General features: G+C 40.2%; 1 protein-coding gene across 1 annotated transcript in view; it reads right to left on the bottom strand.

Annotated features, from left to right (window-relative positions):
- Positions 1-18,141, bottom strand: part of LOC132159554 (uncharacterized) — a 1,375,546-nt gene that overhangs the window by 793,661 nt on the left and 563,744 nt on the right. Inside the window, exon 48 of the mRNA XM_059569099.1 lies at positions 16,751-16,924. Within this exon, the coding sequence (XP_059425082.1) occupies positions 16,751-16,924 (174 nt within the window). The remainder of the gene's footprint in view (positions 1-16,750; positions 16,925-18,141) is intronic.

Here is an 18,141-nt window from a genome sequence, read left to right as displayed (position 1 = left end):
TGTAGTGCAGGTGCATCAGCACAGTTATATTGAAAACCCTTAACCAGTTCACTTACTGCACGTGCTGTACAGAGAGAGGCTCTACTAAACAAGAAAGAAAGAAAGAGAACAACTCAGATCCAAAATAGGACAGGTTTTGTGGGTTGCTAAACAAACAAGGCCAGATGTTATGTTTGACACATGTAGCCTATCATCCAACATTAAGAATGCTACTTTTCAGTCCATACATTAAGTGAACAGAGTGATCCATAAGTTTCAACATTTGGGCAACAGTGATGATTTGAGTTTGGTGGTTTTGGGTCTTCACTGGGCAGTCTTCCAGATGGAGGTACACAGGGAGGGGCTTTAATTACACTCATGGAAAAAACAGAAGTTCTCTCCACTGTTTTGGCAATCAAAGAAAATCAGACGTGTTGTAAGAAGTACATTGGCAGGAGAAACCCTTGCCATGTCAGATGGTATTGACAATGCTATGTTCTTGGCTATGCTCTACTCTGAGCTTACCACTGGTAAAGCTGATTTTAATGCTCTCCCCCTTATTTGTGTTACTGATAACCAAGGCACAACTTGCTGACTGTTTGACGAAGAAATGTTTTATTTTATTTTGCCCACCCCGCAAATAAAGTACAATTTCCTTACCCACCAGGCGGCCTATTATAATTCAGCTATGAAACTGCCCAGCTATTTCACTTCAGCACCGCATTTCACACACGTGTGCGCATAAATGAGAATTAGCTGGTGAAGTCTCTGTTAGAATGCATCTCATTCTTGTTTCTGTGGCAGTGCGTCGGTCTCGTCATGAGGCACGCGGTCCAGAGCTCTGTATGACTGATGCAGCAGTTCAGTTAACTTTAGTCCAAATATATGAACTTACCTGTTTTGAATACTTTATATTTAACATGTTTGTTTATGTCCCATATTAGTGTTAAACTGTTGGACTTCAAATGAAATTGAACTACTATTGATTTTCACCGCTGACTGATTTCGCAGAACATTTCGACTAATAACTTCCGTGCTCAGATGCGCCAAATTTGTCACAGGACGTGCGATATGACAGTTGTGTCCGACTATATATATGAACTAGCTGTTTTAAATACAGTATTTTTATATTTAACGTTAGTTTATACTTTCATGTATATTCCATAGGCTCTCTCTCGGGCACCTGCATAGTTTAAAACACCAAATAGTTATGCTATGAAAACAACAAAGAGTCTCTCTCTTGCTCCACCCATGCACGATAATAACATGTATCGTTGATCTGATCTGAAAAATGACCATATCGCCCAACATTACAACATATATGGATTTTTTGTTTTTTTTGTTTTTAATGACCCATCCCAACGTGCCCAAAAAATAAAGTGACAATTTCTTTTTCCGTCCCAACCCAACCCAACCCGCCTGTAACTGGGATCCACGGGTTATAGGACAAAAACAGTATGTTCAATGTGCATGGTTATAGTTCACACCAGCTTGTGTTTGGTCACAGTCCTAATCTTCCATCCGTTTTGGTTGATAAATTGCCAGCTCTAGAGGGCACTTTTATGAGTACTATAGTAGGACAGCACCTAGCAGCATTGCATGCTTCCGGAAGAGCATTCACAGAGGTGGAATGCTCAGAAAGAATAAGAAGAGTTTTACAAAAGCAGCTCAGGCATACAGATGAAAAGTATGAGACAGGAGACAGAGTGTACTACAAACGAGCAGACAGTACAGAGTGGAAAGGCCCAGCTGTAGTTATCGGTCAAGATGGCTCTGTAGTGTTTGTCAGACATGGTGGGATTCTTGTAAGAGTTCACCAGTCCAGGTTGAATAAGGTAATGCACAGGATGAGGATAAACCTGTGCTACCTGATATTCCTGAAAATAGTAAAGAAAATGAAAACGTAATACACACTGATGTGTCAGAGAATTCAGATGATGAAATTAGTGTTAATAGACAATTTATTTTTCCGTCCCAACCCAACCCGCCTGTAACTGGGATCCACGGGTTATAGGACAACCCGTGCATCACTAATACACAGTGATGCCTTGCGCTTACGCGCTAGTGACAGAAATGAAGAGACAGTTAGCTGCCCTGCTGGAGTTATGTCGTTGGACGCCGGTGGAGCTATATGGTGACATATAAAAGGTGTAACAAAACCCGGTGAGCAGACAACACATAAGAGAAAACCTGATGATGAAACCAAAAAGGAAGAAGAGACAAAAGAAAACAAAAGACTTTTGAATGAAAATGGGAAGTCAGGTCGAGAATGGTTGGTATATGATATGAGAGTATATTTACTACTATGTGGCTAGTAAAAATGCTGTGTGGCTAATAACTTTGGAAAACCACTAGCCACATTGGCTGATGAGCAAAAAAGTTAATGTCAAGCCCTGCACATGACACAACCAATAACACTGAATGACAGATGGTTCGCTTTTATTTTTTTTAATTTAAAATATTCACAAACTTACCATGTCATGAAAAATATGATATTTCGAATCACGGTGTATCGTAATTCAGGCTACATAAGTTATTGAAGTTATATGTAAACTTAGTATTGACAGTGCTTTTTTTTTTTTTTACAGAGCCATTGGAGAACCACAAACCTGCAATGAAAATGGGAATAGTAAGCAGCAGAAGTTGCACTTCAAGATCCCTGTCAAGTTTAATGAGTGTCTCCGTTGTCCTGGAAGAGAAGGTAGTGCTTGACAACTTAGGAGTCTTTTTAAATGTAATTTTATTAATAAGATTCGGGAGGAGCGCGTCAGATACTTAGCCTAACCAACACAGGTGGACCATAATCAAGTAATCAATCCCATAGTATAAATATCGCTGACTTACCTCTATCCACTGACGGTTTATCAGCATTTTGGTCCGCACGCGTAGCACCATGTCCCAAAATCGAGACTCCTCGTCTGAAGACTCATCCAGCTCTTCGCTAGCCCAATCGCCGCAGCCAGCCAGCTCCAAGGCCACCCCTTCCCGGAGTGGCAACCAAATCGAGCCCCAGGCTCCAACCCGCGGGCGCGGTACGACGCGAGCAGCCACTCGCCTACCAAGACGCCTAGGCCTACCTTCGCCGCCTCCGGCGAGAACCGCGGCCGTCTCCCCCGCGTCCTCCTACCGCTCGGCCAGGCCTACGATTCCGCCAATAGATAAATGGACGGTGTCGAGTCTGAGGCAGGCCCTGTCCAAAAATGACATCATACTTTCAAGCAAGTTGAATAAATCCGAACTTTACGACCTGTACGCAAACTATCTAAATAATAACATTTCTCCTCAGTCAACCCCAATTCCAAAGAAAGGAAAAAAGAAAGGAATACCCCAAAATACGCCTCAAAGCACTCCACCATACTCCGCCGCAAGGCCTAGCTCCCAGCGGCTATCAAGCCGCTGTAAAAGGCCCTCAACAAACCTGGGCCGCGCTCCGATCCCGACCGCCGGCGTACCCGCTACGTTGGCTGGAGCCCAGCCTCCCACCGCGGCTTCAATCTCAACAGCACAAGGCGCTGAGGCCCAAGGAGGCTCCTGGCCGCCTCCTCCACCCATCTCAGCCCCACCGCACGGAACTTTTAATACCGTTCCTGGAGCCCGGGCAAGCGCCTGGCCGAACAGTTCACCATATACAGCGCCGCCACTCGCTTCTTCCAGCTTCGGGCCCGAGGCTCAAGCTAGCGCTTGGTCGAACTGGCTGTCTCACAATGCCCCGCCCCCCGCTCCGCAGAGCTCCAAGCCCGCCGCTCAAGCTAACGTTTGGCCGATCTGGCCGCCTAACACAGCCCCGACTCTCGCCCATCCCAGCTTCGGGCCCGCGGCCCAAGCAAACGCCTGGCCATGCTGGCCGCCCAACACGGCCCCGCAACCCGCGTCTTCCAACTCCGGGCCCGCGGCTCAAGCAAGCGCTTGGCCGCAATCGCTGTCAAACACAGCCCCGCCCCCAACCGTCGCCACCACCCTCCTCCAAGCGAAATCCCCCCACTCACTTTTCTCGGCTACACCGATGCCCGTCCCATCAAACGCTGTCGCCCTCGAACCTCCCCAAGTGACTCACAGCATCCGAGCACAGATATTAGCAGGTGCGGACGTAGACCTCTCGTCTCTCCTTTCTCTCCTGCCCACTACAGATTCAAACCGCCAAATCGATTGCGGGGATTTCTCAGTCACGCTAAAAAACCCAAACCCCCTTTCATCTCGATTACTCTCCTTCTCCGAATTCACCATTGCATTTAACCGCTTCACCGAGATAATCTGCTCAGCCTTCCCCCACAGGCGACGCGAACTCAACGACTATTTATCGATAATAGCCGAACTCGCGTTGTCCTACGGAGGGGGGCACTTCTACACTTACCACAAGCTTTTTTCCGCTAAATGCGCTATCCGCATCACTCAGTGGAACCAATGCCCTTATTGGGGAGCAATCGACTCCGACCTGCACAGCCGCGTATTCCTAGGCTGCAGGAGTATTTCGTGCGCAGTCTGCAGGTCCGTGGCTCACTTAACCACATCCTGCCCACAAATAAATCCGGACGCAACCCAGCACTCCGATACTCCCCCGGCAAAATCCACTAGCTACGTCCCAAGATCAGCAACCTCGGCAAACTCACGTCTAGCCCAACCAGGAGCAGAAAGCACATCGATATGCATCGCTTTCAACAACGGGAAATGCACCAGACAACACTGCCGCTACCTACATACCTGCAAGTTCTGTGGCGGTGCCCACGCACGCATAGTTTGCCCCGTGTATAAAGCCGTAAATAAAAAATCTAAAAATTACCTATCGACTCCTGTGAATATCTTTCGCATGACCATCGAACTAGCACACCATCCTGACAAAGAATTTACAAATTATCTCCTGTCTGGTCTCAGACACGGTTTTAACCCGGGCGTCGTCTGCGAGCTTTCCCAAAACACGGTCTGCCATAATCTACAATCCGCCCTCGCAGAGCCCGAAATAGTAGCTAACCTTATCAAAAAAGAAGTCGAGTCAGGTTTTATGATCGGGCCCTTCATTAAACCCCCCTTCAAAACGTTCAGAGTCAGCCCAATCGGAGTGGCTACTAGAAAATTTTCAGGTAAGAAACGCTTAATAGTAGACCTTTCATCTCCACACCAATCCACAGTCCCAAGCATCAATAGTTTGATACCCCTCGACGAATTTTCACTCAAATACCAAGACATAGATCAGGCAGTCGAACTGATAAAAATCGCGGGCCGAGGAGCCTGGCTAGCAAAAATAGACATCACCTCTGCTTTCAAAGTGATGCCTATCCATCCCGACTTCTGGCACCTTTTCGGGATACGATGGCTCGAGAAATTCTATTTCGCCGTCCGGTTAACCTTCGGATGCAAAAGCAGCCCCAAAATTTTCGATATGCTATCCGAAGCCGTTTGCTGGATCCTTTCCAACAATTACGCAATCCCACACATTATCCACCTTTTAGACGACTTTCTGGTCATTTCACCACCCAAGGCAATCCCAGCCGCCCATATCCTCACCGTCCAAAAAGTTTTTTCCGAGCTCGGGATTCCCATCGCTCAGGAAAAAACCTTGGGTCCTGCCACAACCCTAGAGTTCCTCGGCATCAACCTCGACGAATTTCAGCTCTCCCTGCCAAAGGAAAAGATCGATAGAATAATCCTCGTCTCCTCCACCTTCCTCGACAGCCCAAGTTGTTCAAAACGCGATCTCCTTTCTTTGCTCGGGCACCTAAATTTCGCCATGCGCATAATTCCCCAAGGACGCCCATTCATCACGCATCTCTTAACACTCGCATCATCAGTCCACGCGCTCGAAGACCTCATCCCCCTAACCCACGCATGCCGCGACGAACTTAAATTATGGATCCTGTTCCTCAGACAATGGAACGGGCTTTCCTTTTTTTATAATAATTTAATTTCGTCCCCCATCGACTTACAGCTGTTTACAGACGCAGCTCCCTCAATCGGTTTCGGAGGTTTCTACCAAGGCCGTTGGTTCGCGTCCACATGGCCCCCCCAGATGCAGGACTCGACCCAGTCCTCAGCTTTTTTCGAGCTCTACCCCCTCGTAGTAGCAGCCTTTCTGTGGGGAAACGAATGGACATCTAAAAGCATCTTAGTGCACTGCGACAACGAAGCAGTAGTTCAGTGCATAAACAAAGGCCGTTCAAACTCCCCCGCCCTCATGCCTCTCCTTAGACGTCTAATATGGATCGCAGCATGCGACCAATTTATAATTATCGCTAAGCACGTTCCAGGCACAGAAAACCAAATTGCTGACTCCCTGTCTCGTTTTCTGTTTCAGAAATTCAGGATGCTGGCTCCAGAGGCGGACCAATTCCCCACTCCGGTTCCTCACTATTCAGAATTAATATTCCCATAACCCACCCTTTAAAACCACTCCTCGGAGCATCGCTTGACTCTATTCTCCAAGCAGTCTCTCCCAGAACCCTCCAGTCGTACGTGACCGCGTGGAGATGCTTTAAATCATTTCACCTCACTCATAACATCCCTTTCCCTGATTTTTCCCTACTCTCCATAACCTCTTTCATCTCGTTCCTCAACCGCGCCAAGGGTCTCCAAGTCGGATCCATTAAAAGCTACCTGAGTGGAGTCCAGTTCTTCCACAAACTGACGACGGGCGCTCCCTCAGCCGGAATAAATAATTCACAAACCATCCTAATTAAAGGGATCCAGCGATCCCAGCCCACCCATCCAGACACCAGGAAACCCATAACGCTAGATATTCTCACAAAATGTATCCACACCCTCCGCACAAATTACCAACCCCTCAGCATCGCCCACACGCTCGACGCCATGTTCATCCTAGCTTTTTTCGGTTTTCTTAGGTGCTCGGAGCTTACGATCTCTTCTAAATTCAATCCTAAAATCAACCCCACCGTATCTGACCTAACCATCCTAGATGACGAAACAATCGCTTATTTAATCAAACAAAGCAAAACAGACCAAGCCAACAAAGGCCATTTTATATACATTTTCAATCTCCCCTCCCCAATCCAGCCTTACCAATCCATCCTCGCTTTTTTACACAGTAGGAATTCCCAGGCAAAGTCCCCGCACGAACCTCTATTCATCGACGAGTCTAAAAAACCAGTCACCCGTTTCTGGTTCCAGAAACACCTCAAATGCGTCCTGCAATTATCAGGCATCCCATCAAACAACTTCTCCACCCATTCCTTTCGCATAGGCGCAGCAACTTCAGCAGCACAAAAAGGCCTCTCTAAACAGCAAATCCAAACTCTCGGTAGATGGTCCTCAGAAGCATACCGGCGAGGCTTACCCGTCTGTTGCGTGCGCTCCCTTCAGACGTCTGGCGAGAGTTCTCCCGGGCGGGCCTATGCTTGCCGGCCGCAAGTGAGTCTCATCCATCTAATGCCGTGAGTCGGGATCTCCCATCAGATGTCGCCAGAGTCCTCCTTGTCGGCCAGCCCAAAGCTTTTTATCTGCCAAACCGAGAGGACCCAGACGTCCGTCATTCTGAGTCTCAATCTCCTGTCGGAGGCTTCATGGGCCCTCTCGGTCAGCACTAGGCCCTTCACCCACTGAATAGCAGGGGCTATCAGCCAGTAGGGCCCGTACGCCGACACCGTGACCTATTCCGGTCGAGGCAACTCGGGTCCTCCCGGTCGGGCACCACAACCACGCTGCTCCTCCTCATCGGCCGGTAGGGCTCACCGTTCCAACGCCAAAAAGCTTCAGTTGAGCATCGGCCCGAGCCCTACCGACCGGGCGCCAACAACCACGTAGTTCACTAGCTAAAGCCGGTAGGGCCTACTCTCCCAATGCCCAAGTCGCTCTCTCGGAGTATGTAGGCCCTTCCAACCTGCCAACGAGACGAATCCTCAGACACCAAATCAGCCCCCGCCAGTACTCTATGCTTTTGGGGGGGCATTCTCTAAACTGGCGGCTGTCCTCATGTACATTTGCTTTTTGGGGGGTACTCTAGGTTCGGGCCATTCCCGAGCTCGGAGCCCTTCCCCGGACAGCACGCCAAATACGCATTCCATACCTCAGCTAATTATATGTAAGCGTGAACTATTGAAATGTAATTTTATTAATAAGATTCGGGAGGAGCGCGTCAGATACTTAGCCTAACCAACACAGGTGGACCATAATCAAGTAATCAATCCCATAGTATAAATATCGCTGACTTACCTCTATCCACTGACGGTTTATCAGCATCCCTCCTCCACCCCATCTCCTCACTTCAAGTTCACTTTATAAATAGACGGGGAAGGGGGGGTACTCTAGGTTCGGGCCATTCCCGAGCTCGGAGCCCTTCCCCGGACAGCACGCCAAATACGCATTCCATACCTCAGCTAATTATATGTAAGCGTGAACTATTGAAATACATTTATTGTACTCTTTGGATTATTGTATGGACTTAAAGGGATAGTTCACCCAAAAATGAAAATTCTGTCATTAATTGCTCACCCTCATGTCATTCCAACCCTTCAGTCATCTTCAAAACACAAATTAAGATATTTTTGATGAAATCCAAGAGCTCTCTGACCCTATATAGGAGCTATGCAACTTACACATTCAGGGTCCAGAACAGTAGGAAAGACATCATTAAAGTAATCAGTCCAGTGGTTTAACCTAAATTTTATGAAGCAACGCAAGGTTTTGTTTGCAGTTTACAGTTTACTACTTTATATACAAAATAATATCCAAAGAGTGGTGTTGCTTCCTAAAATTGAGGTTGGAGTCATGTTGATTACTCTAATAATGTCTTTTCTACTGTTCTTGACCTTGAATGTGTAAGCTGCAATTAATTTTTAAGGGAGCTAACCCTCCAAAGTACCTCTTATGAGAAACCTCAGATATATTATTAAATTTTTTATGAAATTGAAAGTGATGTGACATACAGCCAGTGTTGGGAAGGTTACTTTGGAAATGTAATAGGTTACAGATTACAAGTTACCCTATTTAAAATGTAATAGTAGTGTAACTTTTTTAATTACTTTATTAAAGTAATGTAACTAATTACTTTTGAGTACTTTTTGATTACTTTTCTAAATTTGTGAAAATTAAAGAATAATAAATAAAAGCATATACATCAACTTAAATACAGTTATCTAATAAGCATGTGATGTATTCTGTGTACTAAACTCCTGAAACATTGGTGGGTTTTTTTAAACTGCTGTCTCTTTGTATATATTATGATAGTTTTCTCAAAATAAGTAAAATGCACATTAAGTGACACAAAGCAGTTCTAGAAATTATGTTTATGTGCTCGTGTACTCCTATATTGAGATGGCAGAGGTTGAAAACACTGCGAGCTTCAGTAGGCCTATGTGTAGTAAATGAAATCATGTCTTTGCCATTAATTTACAGGAGGGGGGGACTGGGAAAAAAATTCAGACTGGAAAATTCAAACTTAAGATTGAACAAAACTATACTTTACAATGCAATACTCTACAATACTACAATATCTTTATAGAAAAATCCTAATACTGTACACGAGTCATGTTTTTCCCTTACAAAAATTAACCTTGCTTTTATTAGCCTATATAAAAGTAAAATAACTGTTTTTGTTTTTTTTTGCAAATGGATTTGTATTTATTTTTAAATAAATACATTTGTAAAATAATTTTACATTTTTGGTTACCACATTTAAACAATAGTAACCATTTTCTCTGGATTTATAGTTAAATATTAAAATCTAAATTTTCGTGAGGGTTGTGTTGTTGTCTGTCGTAGCTCCCCCTAAACCTATAAAAAAATTGGAATTTTTTTTCAGATAAATTCCTACTGTAACATTACAACTGATAATAATGATGTCCTGTATATAGTATTTTGAGTGATGACTGGTGAGCAAAATATTGATTAAATTGATTAAATAAAAAAAAAAACAAAGACAAAAAAGCATCTTTACAGATGAAACTGACCTAAAACTCTGAACAGTAGTTCTGCTTCTCTGCTCCAGCTGTGCGCTTCCACAGTCCACTCTATTCTCTCTCTCTCTCTCTCTCTCTCTCTCTCTCTCTCTCTCTCTCTCATTGATTACTCTGAGTCTGATCCAAACCGTTTGGCAGAGGCGCGGAGAGCGCGCGAGTCATGACTAAAGAGATTTAATTATCAAATGGCGGATTCGCAAATGATCACTTTAGTACATTCGGCAGGCAATTATACAATAATGATATTAAATAGTGGGGCAAAATCGGCTGCCAGGCCACCGGCAATTGTCCCGGTTCTCCCGGTGTCCAGTCCGCGCCTGATTTCCACAGACAGGCAGAACGGCAAGTCATATAGGCTATTGCATTTTTGGGGCTTAATATTCACAGACACTAGTCCATGTCATGTTTTGATTCAAGTGTACTGACCTACTTTTGATTTAGTCATCCAAAATGTGGGATATTCCGTCAGCGTTAGGCATTCCGTTTTTATGACTGGATTCTACGAACCAGACTGTATTTCTGCATCCCGGAAATTGTTAGGGCGGTATGTCTCAGAATAGTCAGTGCAATTTGGGAAAGAAATCAGTTAAATCTGTATGTGGATGTGTGTAAATATTCAAATGTAATCCCCTTTGTAATCGTTAAAAATTTCATAAGTAACTGTAATTTAATTATTTACTCCCCAACACTGCATACAGCCAAGTATAGTGACCCATGCTCAGAATTCATGCTCTGCATTTAAACTATCCAAAGTGCACACACACAGCAGTGAACACACACACCATGAACACACACCCAGAGCAGTGGGCAGCTATTTATGCTGCGGTGCCAAGGGAGCATTTGGGGGTTTTGGTGCCTTGCTCAAGTGCATCTCAGTCATGGTATTGAAGGTGGAGAGAGCAATGTACATTCACTCCCCACACCTTCAATTCCTGCCAGTCGAGACTTGAACTCACAACCTTTGGATCACGAGTCCAACTCCCTATCCATTAGGCCACAACTTTTTTGCATGTGTTTGTGAATATATTAAATGTTGAATGTGCAATTCATCAGCTTTGTGTATCGTATGAGAATTAAAATAAATGATTTTGTAAGGTTTATTGTGTAGAAAATGTCAATGTATTCATCATTAAGGTATTTTCACAATATTGTTTTAAATTAGATTTTTTTAAGGTATTAAAATGTGGCAGTGTTTTGTGTATCATCATTTAATATATTTTATAATTCTTTTGGGGACAATGGGAATAAGGTTGATTTATCAATATAAATTTACCAATGCACATTTTTAGATTAGTTAATGCAATTAATTAATGGAATTACTAATTAAAATATTGATATCCTGACTCACAACCTGTAAGTATGTTTTCATATTTAAAGGATTTGCCACTGACGATTCAAACGTGTAGAGTAGCACTTGTTGTTTGTCATTTCTCAGATCACAAATACAGACATGGTTTTATGTTTATGCGGTGCAATACGCAATGCGTAAAAAGACAGTATAAGTCTTTAAATTCAGTAACTATGTCCCCACTGCAACAAATGCCTTGTTTGTAATGGGATTTATTGGTTTTGTCTCGTCATGCCAGGAGACGGCATCACAGTATGGTCAGGGGCATAACATTTCCATCACAAGCTTGAGGTATTCAGCCAATCATAATGCACAGGATAGTCGACCAATCAGCATATACCTCGCTTTTCAGAACAATTAACTTTTTTTTAAATCGACGTGTTTCTGAAAGGCAGGGCATAGAGGAGAAACAATAATGTACATCATGTGGAAAGTAATGTGTTTTTTTTAAGCCACAAACATTTCATTACACCAAATAACTATCTTTTTAGCAAGATCATATGACCCCTTTAAAAATAACTTTTCCCCCAACACTGGTCATACAGGAATTTAAGGCCGGTGCTTCTTTCACATCTCTCTTTTCACTGTCATATTCATTCAAGCACAAATGTTATTATCAGCAGTAGGACTTCACTGTTAAAAGTAGGTTCTGAGTAGTATTTTTTATTATATTATTTATTATATTTTTTTTGTCAATTGTTGTTTTGTACACTATAATAGATTTATGATAATAAACAGGTACAATTTTAAACACTTTTTTATCAAATAACATTGTATATTCTTTTCTTTATTTATGCGGTGAAAAGCTGATACGACTGTACATTATGCCTCAAATGTCAGTCTTCTGAACTTCCTGAACTTCCTGATAAAATATTTCAACTCAAATGAATTATTTACTTATGGGTTAAAAAGTTGTGTAATAAGCAGGATATTATACAGTATACTGTGCTTCACACAGAGATCTGATGTAATCATCCAGTAACATGAAGAAACACAACAAAATGAGATAGACTAAATCCAGAAGAACTGTGGCAACGTCTTCAAGACACTTTTAGAAACCAACCTGCAAAGCTAGTACTGTGAAAAGTTTTGGGCACTTTTGTAAAAAAAAAAATGCTGTTAAGTGAGGATGCTTTCAAAAATAATGTCATAAAGAGATTTTATCAATTAATTTCTATTAACTAAATTAAATCAACATTTGGTGTGAGCACCTTTTGCATTTAAATCAGCTTTTTTCCAAGGTACACTTATGTGCATAGTTTTTTCAGGATGATTTGTCAAGCCTTTTGGAGACGTTACCACAGTTCTTCTGGATTGAGTCTGTCTCAGTTTGTTCTGTTTCTTCATGTCATTCCAGACAGAATGGATGATGATTGAGATCAGATCTCTGTGTGGAGCAATGGCTGCTGTCAGACTCCTTGTGGAAACAAAAAATTAGTGCCTTGAAATTTAAAATCATATTTCCTACTGACACAGTGGCGTGAAACCTTTTTTTTTTTTTTTTTTTGCAGAATATTGCAAAGTACTATGCATGCAGCCAGTTGTTAGCACATGATAAAATCTTTCAGGATGGTACAAATCCTGATCAACATGTCAGTGTTTATTCTGTGATAACTGACTGAATGTACATTATCACTTATCTAAAGTAAATTTTATGTAGTGTGGCATGACGTGTTGCTTGTAAAAGTAAAACACACAAGAGACAGATATATTGATCATGTGATGCTGGATGACTGTGTGCTGAAGCTGCAATTTGCACTGATTTTACCAGCATTTTCCAACAATCTGACCAAATCTATTTTCAATCTGTTATGATTCACTTCTACTGATGTAATAAAAAAAGTTTTGTTTTATAAAGCTGTGACAGTGTGCTTTGGTTCTCTTTACTCCTTTGTGTTAAACATTTTATTTAACTTTTCATTATGTCACAAACCCTTTGTGCAATAAAGCTTGAAAAATTCATAAGCTCCTTTATCAAATATTTGAAAGTATATATTTGTCCACTTATCCAAGGTAATTGAAGATTTCTTTAATATCACATTGATGTTTACTCACCTCAGTTCACAGTTTGAGTCTCGTAGCACATCAATGAGCTGCTGCTTTGAGTCTTCAATTGCATTGTTGCTCAGATCAAGCGCTTTTAAAAACTGCAGTGCTTTTGTGTTTGTCAAAGACTGAGATAAAGAAGAAACATCTGTAATGCCACAGTAGATTAGGCTAGAAAGAGACAAACAGAGGAAGATAAATACAAATCTTACAAATACAAACAAATCATTAAGGTGAAGAATTTTCAGAGCTCACACTCATCATGAGATAATGACTATACAGTATTTTGATTTAAACTTTTGATGTTATTATAATCATATTGATTCTTGTATGTAAATGATACTGACCCTAATCTCTTCAGTTTACAGTGTGAATCCTTCAGTACGTCACATAAGTGATTCACTCCTGTGTTTTTTATTTCATTACAGCTGAGGTCCAATTCTCTCAGGTGTGATGGGTTTGATTTCAGAGCTGAAATCAGGATTAGACACTGTTTCTCTGTAATCTTGCAATCACGCAGACTTAAGACAGAAAGAGACAGAACAATGACTCAGATAGCATAATGAGCAAATACTATACAGCCACTAATAAACCAGCAAAATCATAGCAACTTAATTATATGAAATAAACCAAGATAAGAGTATTTGAAAATACTAGTTACAATCCAAGTCTGGATTTGTCCTAACTAAACAAATTCATTTTATCAATGTAGATTAATAGATAGGACTAATGCAGATGCAATAGAAAAATGAGCACACAAATGTCTAAATTCATATTTTTTAATGCAAAAAATCCTTATACATTAATAAATTATTGTTTTTTTAGAGTGTATAATCTTTAAATACACATTTTGAATGAAAGAAGATTTAGTGAAAGGTGCCATTAGTCCAGTATAAACGTGGATGTCAGACTGTCATTTGTGATACTTGATTTTATTCTGTTTTCACATGTGTTGTTTCACAGCAAAGATTTGTCAGATTTCAACAAGTTTAATACTCTCTCTACAAATACATTCCATTTACCATTTACTAATAGTATTGCTGGATCTTTCTTCAAATTAAGGAAAAACAGAAGATTCAGCAATATAAATAATCTGAATTTAGTCATGTTGTCTTATAATAAACTACACAGTAAACATTAATCACAATGTAAGTGCTGTAGAGTATAATGGTACTAACTCTAGTTTTTCTAGCTTGCATCGTGGGTTCATCAGTAGATCACTGAGGTTTTCAAATCCAGAGTCTCCTAGTTTATTCAGACTCAGGTCCAGTTCTCTCAGATGTGATGGATTTGATTTCAAAGCTGAAGTCACAGCAGAACAACCTTCAACTGTCATATAACATCCTCTTAACCTCCAGTGGCAGATAGAGAGAGAGCAGTAAAGAAGTAAAAATAATAAGTTAAATAATTTTCATAAACAAATAAAACAAAGGAAAAATATAATCCTTTTTATTTCACCAGACCAGGGATGTTAATTTCAGTTATTTTCCCCTAACCAACAACCAAAGCTTGTTAACTCAATCATTAACCATCAAACAACAAGATTGTGAAATTAGAATGAAATAAAATTGAATGGATAAGTGACCCATTAAAAAATAGTTTAGTTTTACATTTGCAAAAAAACAGCATAAACAATAGAACATTAGGATTCAGCACACAGCTGCAGCGCTTCTGTGAACAGAGACAAATAGAATAGTGTCATTTTGGCAATTTTGAGCAGTATGCAGGTGCCATATGCCCTTCTGTGTCAGCCGCGCTTCAGAATTGCCAAAATGGTGCTACGCTGATTTGGAGAGAAGTATTCTTGTCGATTCATGATATTACGGTTGAATCACTGATGGTTACTTACAACCCGAATTCCGGAAAAGTTGGGACGTTTTTTAAATTTTAATAAAATGAAAACTAAAAGACTTTCAAATCACATGAGCCAATATTTTATTCACAATAGAACATAGATAACATAGCAAATGTTTAAACTGAGAAAGTTTACAATTTTATGCACAAAATGAGCTCATTTCAATTTTGATTTCTGCTACAGGTCTCAAAATAGTTGGGACGGGGCATGTTTACCATGGTGTAGCATCTCCTTTTCTTTTCAAAACAGTTTGAAGACGTCTGGGCATTGAGGCTATGAGTTGCTGGAGTTTTGCTGTTGGAAATTTGGTCCCATTCTTGCCTTATATAGATTTCCAGCTGCTGAAGAGTTCGTGGTCGTCTTTGACGTATTTTTAGAGATTTCTCCAGTTTCTCTGAATCTTTTGATGATGTTATGCTCTGTAGATGATGAGATTTGCAAAGCCTTTGCAATTTGACGTTGAGGAACATTGTTTTTAAAGTTTTCCACAATTTTTTTACGCAGTCTTTCACAGATTGGAGAGCCTCTGCCCATCTTTACTTCTGAGAGACTCTGCTTCTCTAAGACAAAGCTTTTATAGCTAATCATGTTACAGACCTGATATCAATTAACTTAATTAATCACTAGATGTTCTCCCAGCTGAATCTTTTCAAAACTGCTTGCTTTTTTAGCCATTTGTTGCCCCCGTGCCAACTTTTTTGAGACCTGTAGCAGGCATTACATTTTAAATGAGCTAATTAAGTGGATAAAAGTGTAAAATTTCTCAGTTTAAACATTTGCTACGTTATCTATGTTCTATTGTGAATAAAATATTGGCTCATGTGATTTGAAATTCCTTTAGTTTTCATTTTATTAAAATTTAAAAAATGTCCCAACTTTTCCGGAATTCGGGTTGTACTTGGCAGTCTATCGGACAGTCTCAAGGCTACTGGTTTTCATCCAAAATATCTTAAATTGTGTTCCAAATATGAGCAAAGCGTTTACAGGTTTGGAACGACATAGGGTAAGTGAATAATGACAAAATGTCCATTTTGGGATGGAGTATCCCTTTAATTAACAAAATAAAATAAAAACAAATCTTTATAACAAATAATATATACGTTTGGCTCATTTTTCTGAGATGCACCACAGATAAGTTAATGGAAACTGAGATGACAGAAAGCACATCCTGTTTGTCTTTATTTTACAGAAGCACAATGGTTTAATTTTTTTGTTAGGATTCACAAATAAAAGTAAACCCTTTATAGTTTAAAATGAGGCCTTGCTCTTATCTGTATATGACTATAACTGCCATATTTAAGTTTTATTTGCTGTTATAATGAAATAAATTAAGTGACCGTGCTAGTGCCTCATGTACACACAGCATATCAGCTTAGGGACCTGTTGCTATGACAGAAACTCCAGGATGTGCTTTTGAATAACCAAATAATCCAAGATCAAGTGAAATCGTCAACAATCATATCCAGCTAACTGAGTTAGCAACATAGGAAGAACGGGCCCCTGGATTAGGCTAAGCCCTGTCTGTGAAACTGGGCCATTGAGTATACAGTAAAGTGTTCTAGTTGAAACTGTTTAAGTGATTTTAATCATTTTGATTCTTTTATGTGAATGTTTACTGACCTCAATCTCTCCAGTTTACAGTGTGAATCCTTCAGTATGTCACATAAGGGATTCACTCCAGCATTTTTTATTTCATTCCCACTGAGGTTCAGCTCTCTCAGATATGATGGGTTTGATTTCAGAGCTGAAGTCAGGATGAGACACTGTTTCTCTGTAATACTGCATCTCCACAGACTGAAGACAGAAAGCGAAAAGACAATGACTCAAATCCCTGATGCATCATGAGTAAATGCTACACTGTAAAAAAATAAAAAGTTGAGAAAACTTAAAGTTTAAGGCAACCAGCTTCAGGAGATTTTTTAATATTCTCAACTTTTTTTTGTAGGAAATATTTGAGTTTTCGCAACTTATTGTTGTATAAACTGAATACAATAAGAAAACTCAAAAATGTCCATAAGCTGGTTCAGGACATGGTTCAGGATTCGATTGTTGACCCCCAGTCAACAAATAAGTGAATTTGCCAATGTAAATTAATATATAGAATCAATCAAAAAAAATGTAATGGTCTATATTCACATTTTTAATGCAAGAAATTGTCAATTTAATCAAATCAAATAATTTTAAGCCATTTTAGAGTGTCGTTTAAATGATCTCTAAATATAGTCTAAAAATATAATAAATATACATTTTGCTTAATTAAAAAATATTGAAAAGTACTATTAGTCCAGTGTAAATCTACAGTAACTGTCAGAATAATCTACTGTCATTTGTTAGACTGTCAGATTTCAGCTAGTTTTAGCTGTTTCTACAGATACACATACAAACATAGTATTTCTGAATATTTCTTCATAATTATGTTACATGAGTCCCGAAGTCTTGAACTAAAAAGTTTAATCACACTGTAACTGCTGTACAGTATAATGATACTAACTTTAATTTTTCCAGATTGCATTGTGGGTACTTCAGTAGATCACTGATGTTTTTCACTCCAGAGTCTCCTAGTTCATTCTGATTCAGATCCAGTTCTCTCAGATGTGATGGGTTTGATTTCAGAGCTGAAGTCAGGATGAAACACTGTTTCTCTGTAATCTTGCAATTATACAGACTGAAGACAAAAAAGAGAAAGAACAATGATCATTAAAAAAATTAAATAATAAAACTTTGATTTAACTTTTCCTCAATCCTCCATTTTCTAGCTTGTACTAACCTGAATGATGTCTGAAATATTTTAAAATAAGCACTTGCCTCTTTATGATGAATTGCTTCTTGTATTCCTAAATTGTAAGTTGCTTTGGATAAAAGCATCTGCTATATAAGTAAATTTAAATGTAAATATCGATATATGACAATTATCTTATTGAAAAACTACAGTGTAAATCATTTTGATAAATGTTCCCTACAGAAATGCAATATGATTTGTTCATTCTAACATCTTCACTTTCTTATCGTGT

The sequence above is a fragment of the Carassius carassius genome, chromosome 16 (assembly GCF_963082965.1).
Source record: "Carassius carassius chromosome 16, fCarCar2.1, whole genome shotgun sequence".
In the NCBI taxonomy this organism is placed as follows: domain Eukaryota; kingdom Metazoa; phylum Chordata; class Actinopteri; order Cypriniformes; family Cyprinidae; genus Carassius; species Carassius carassius.
This window is presented reverse-complemented; position numbering and strand designations above follow the sequence as displayed.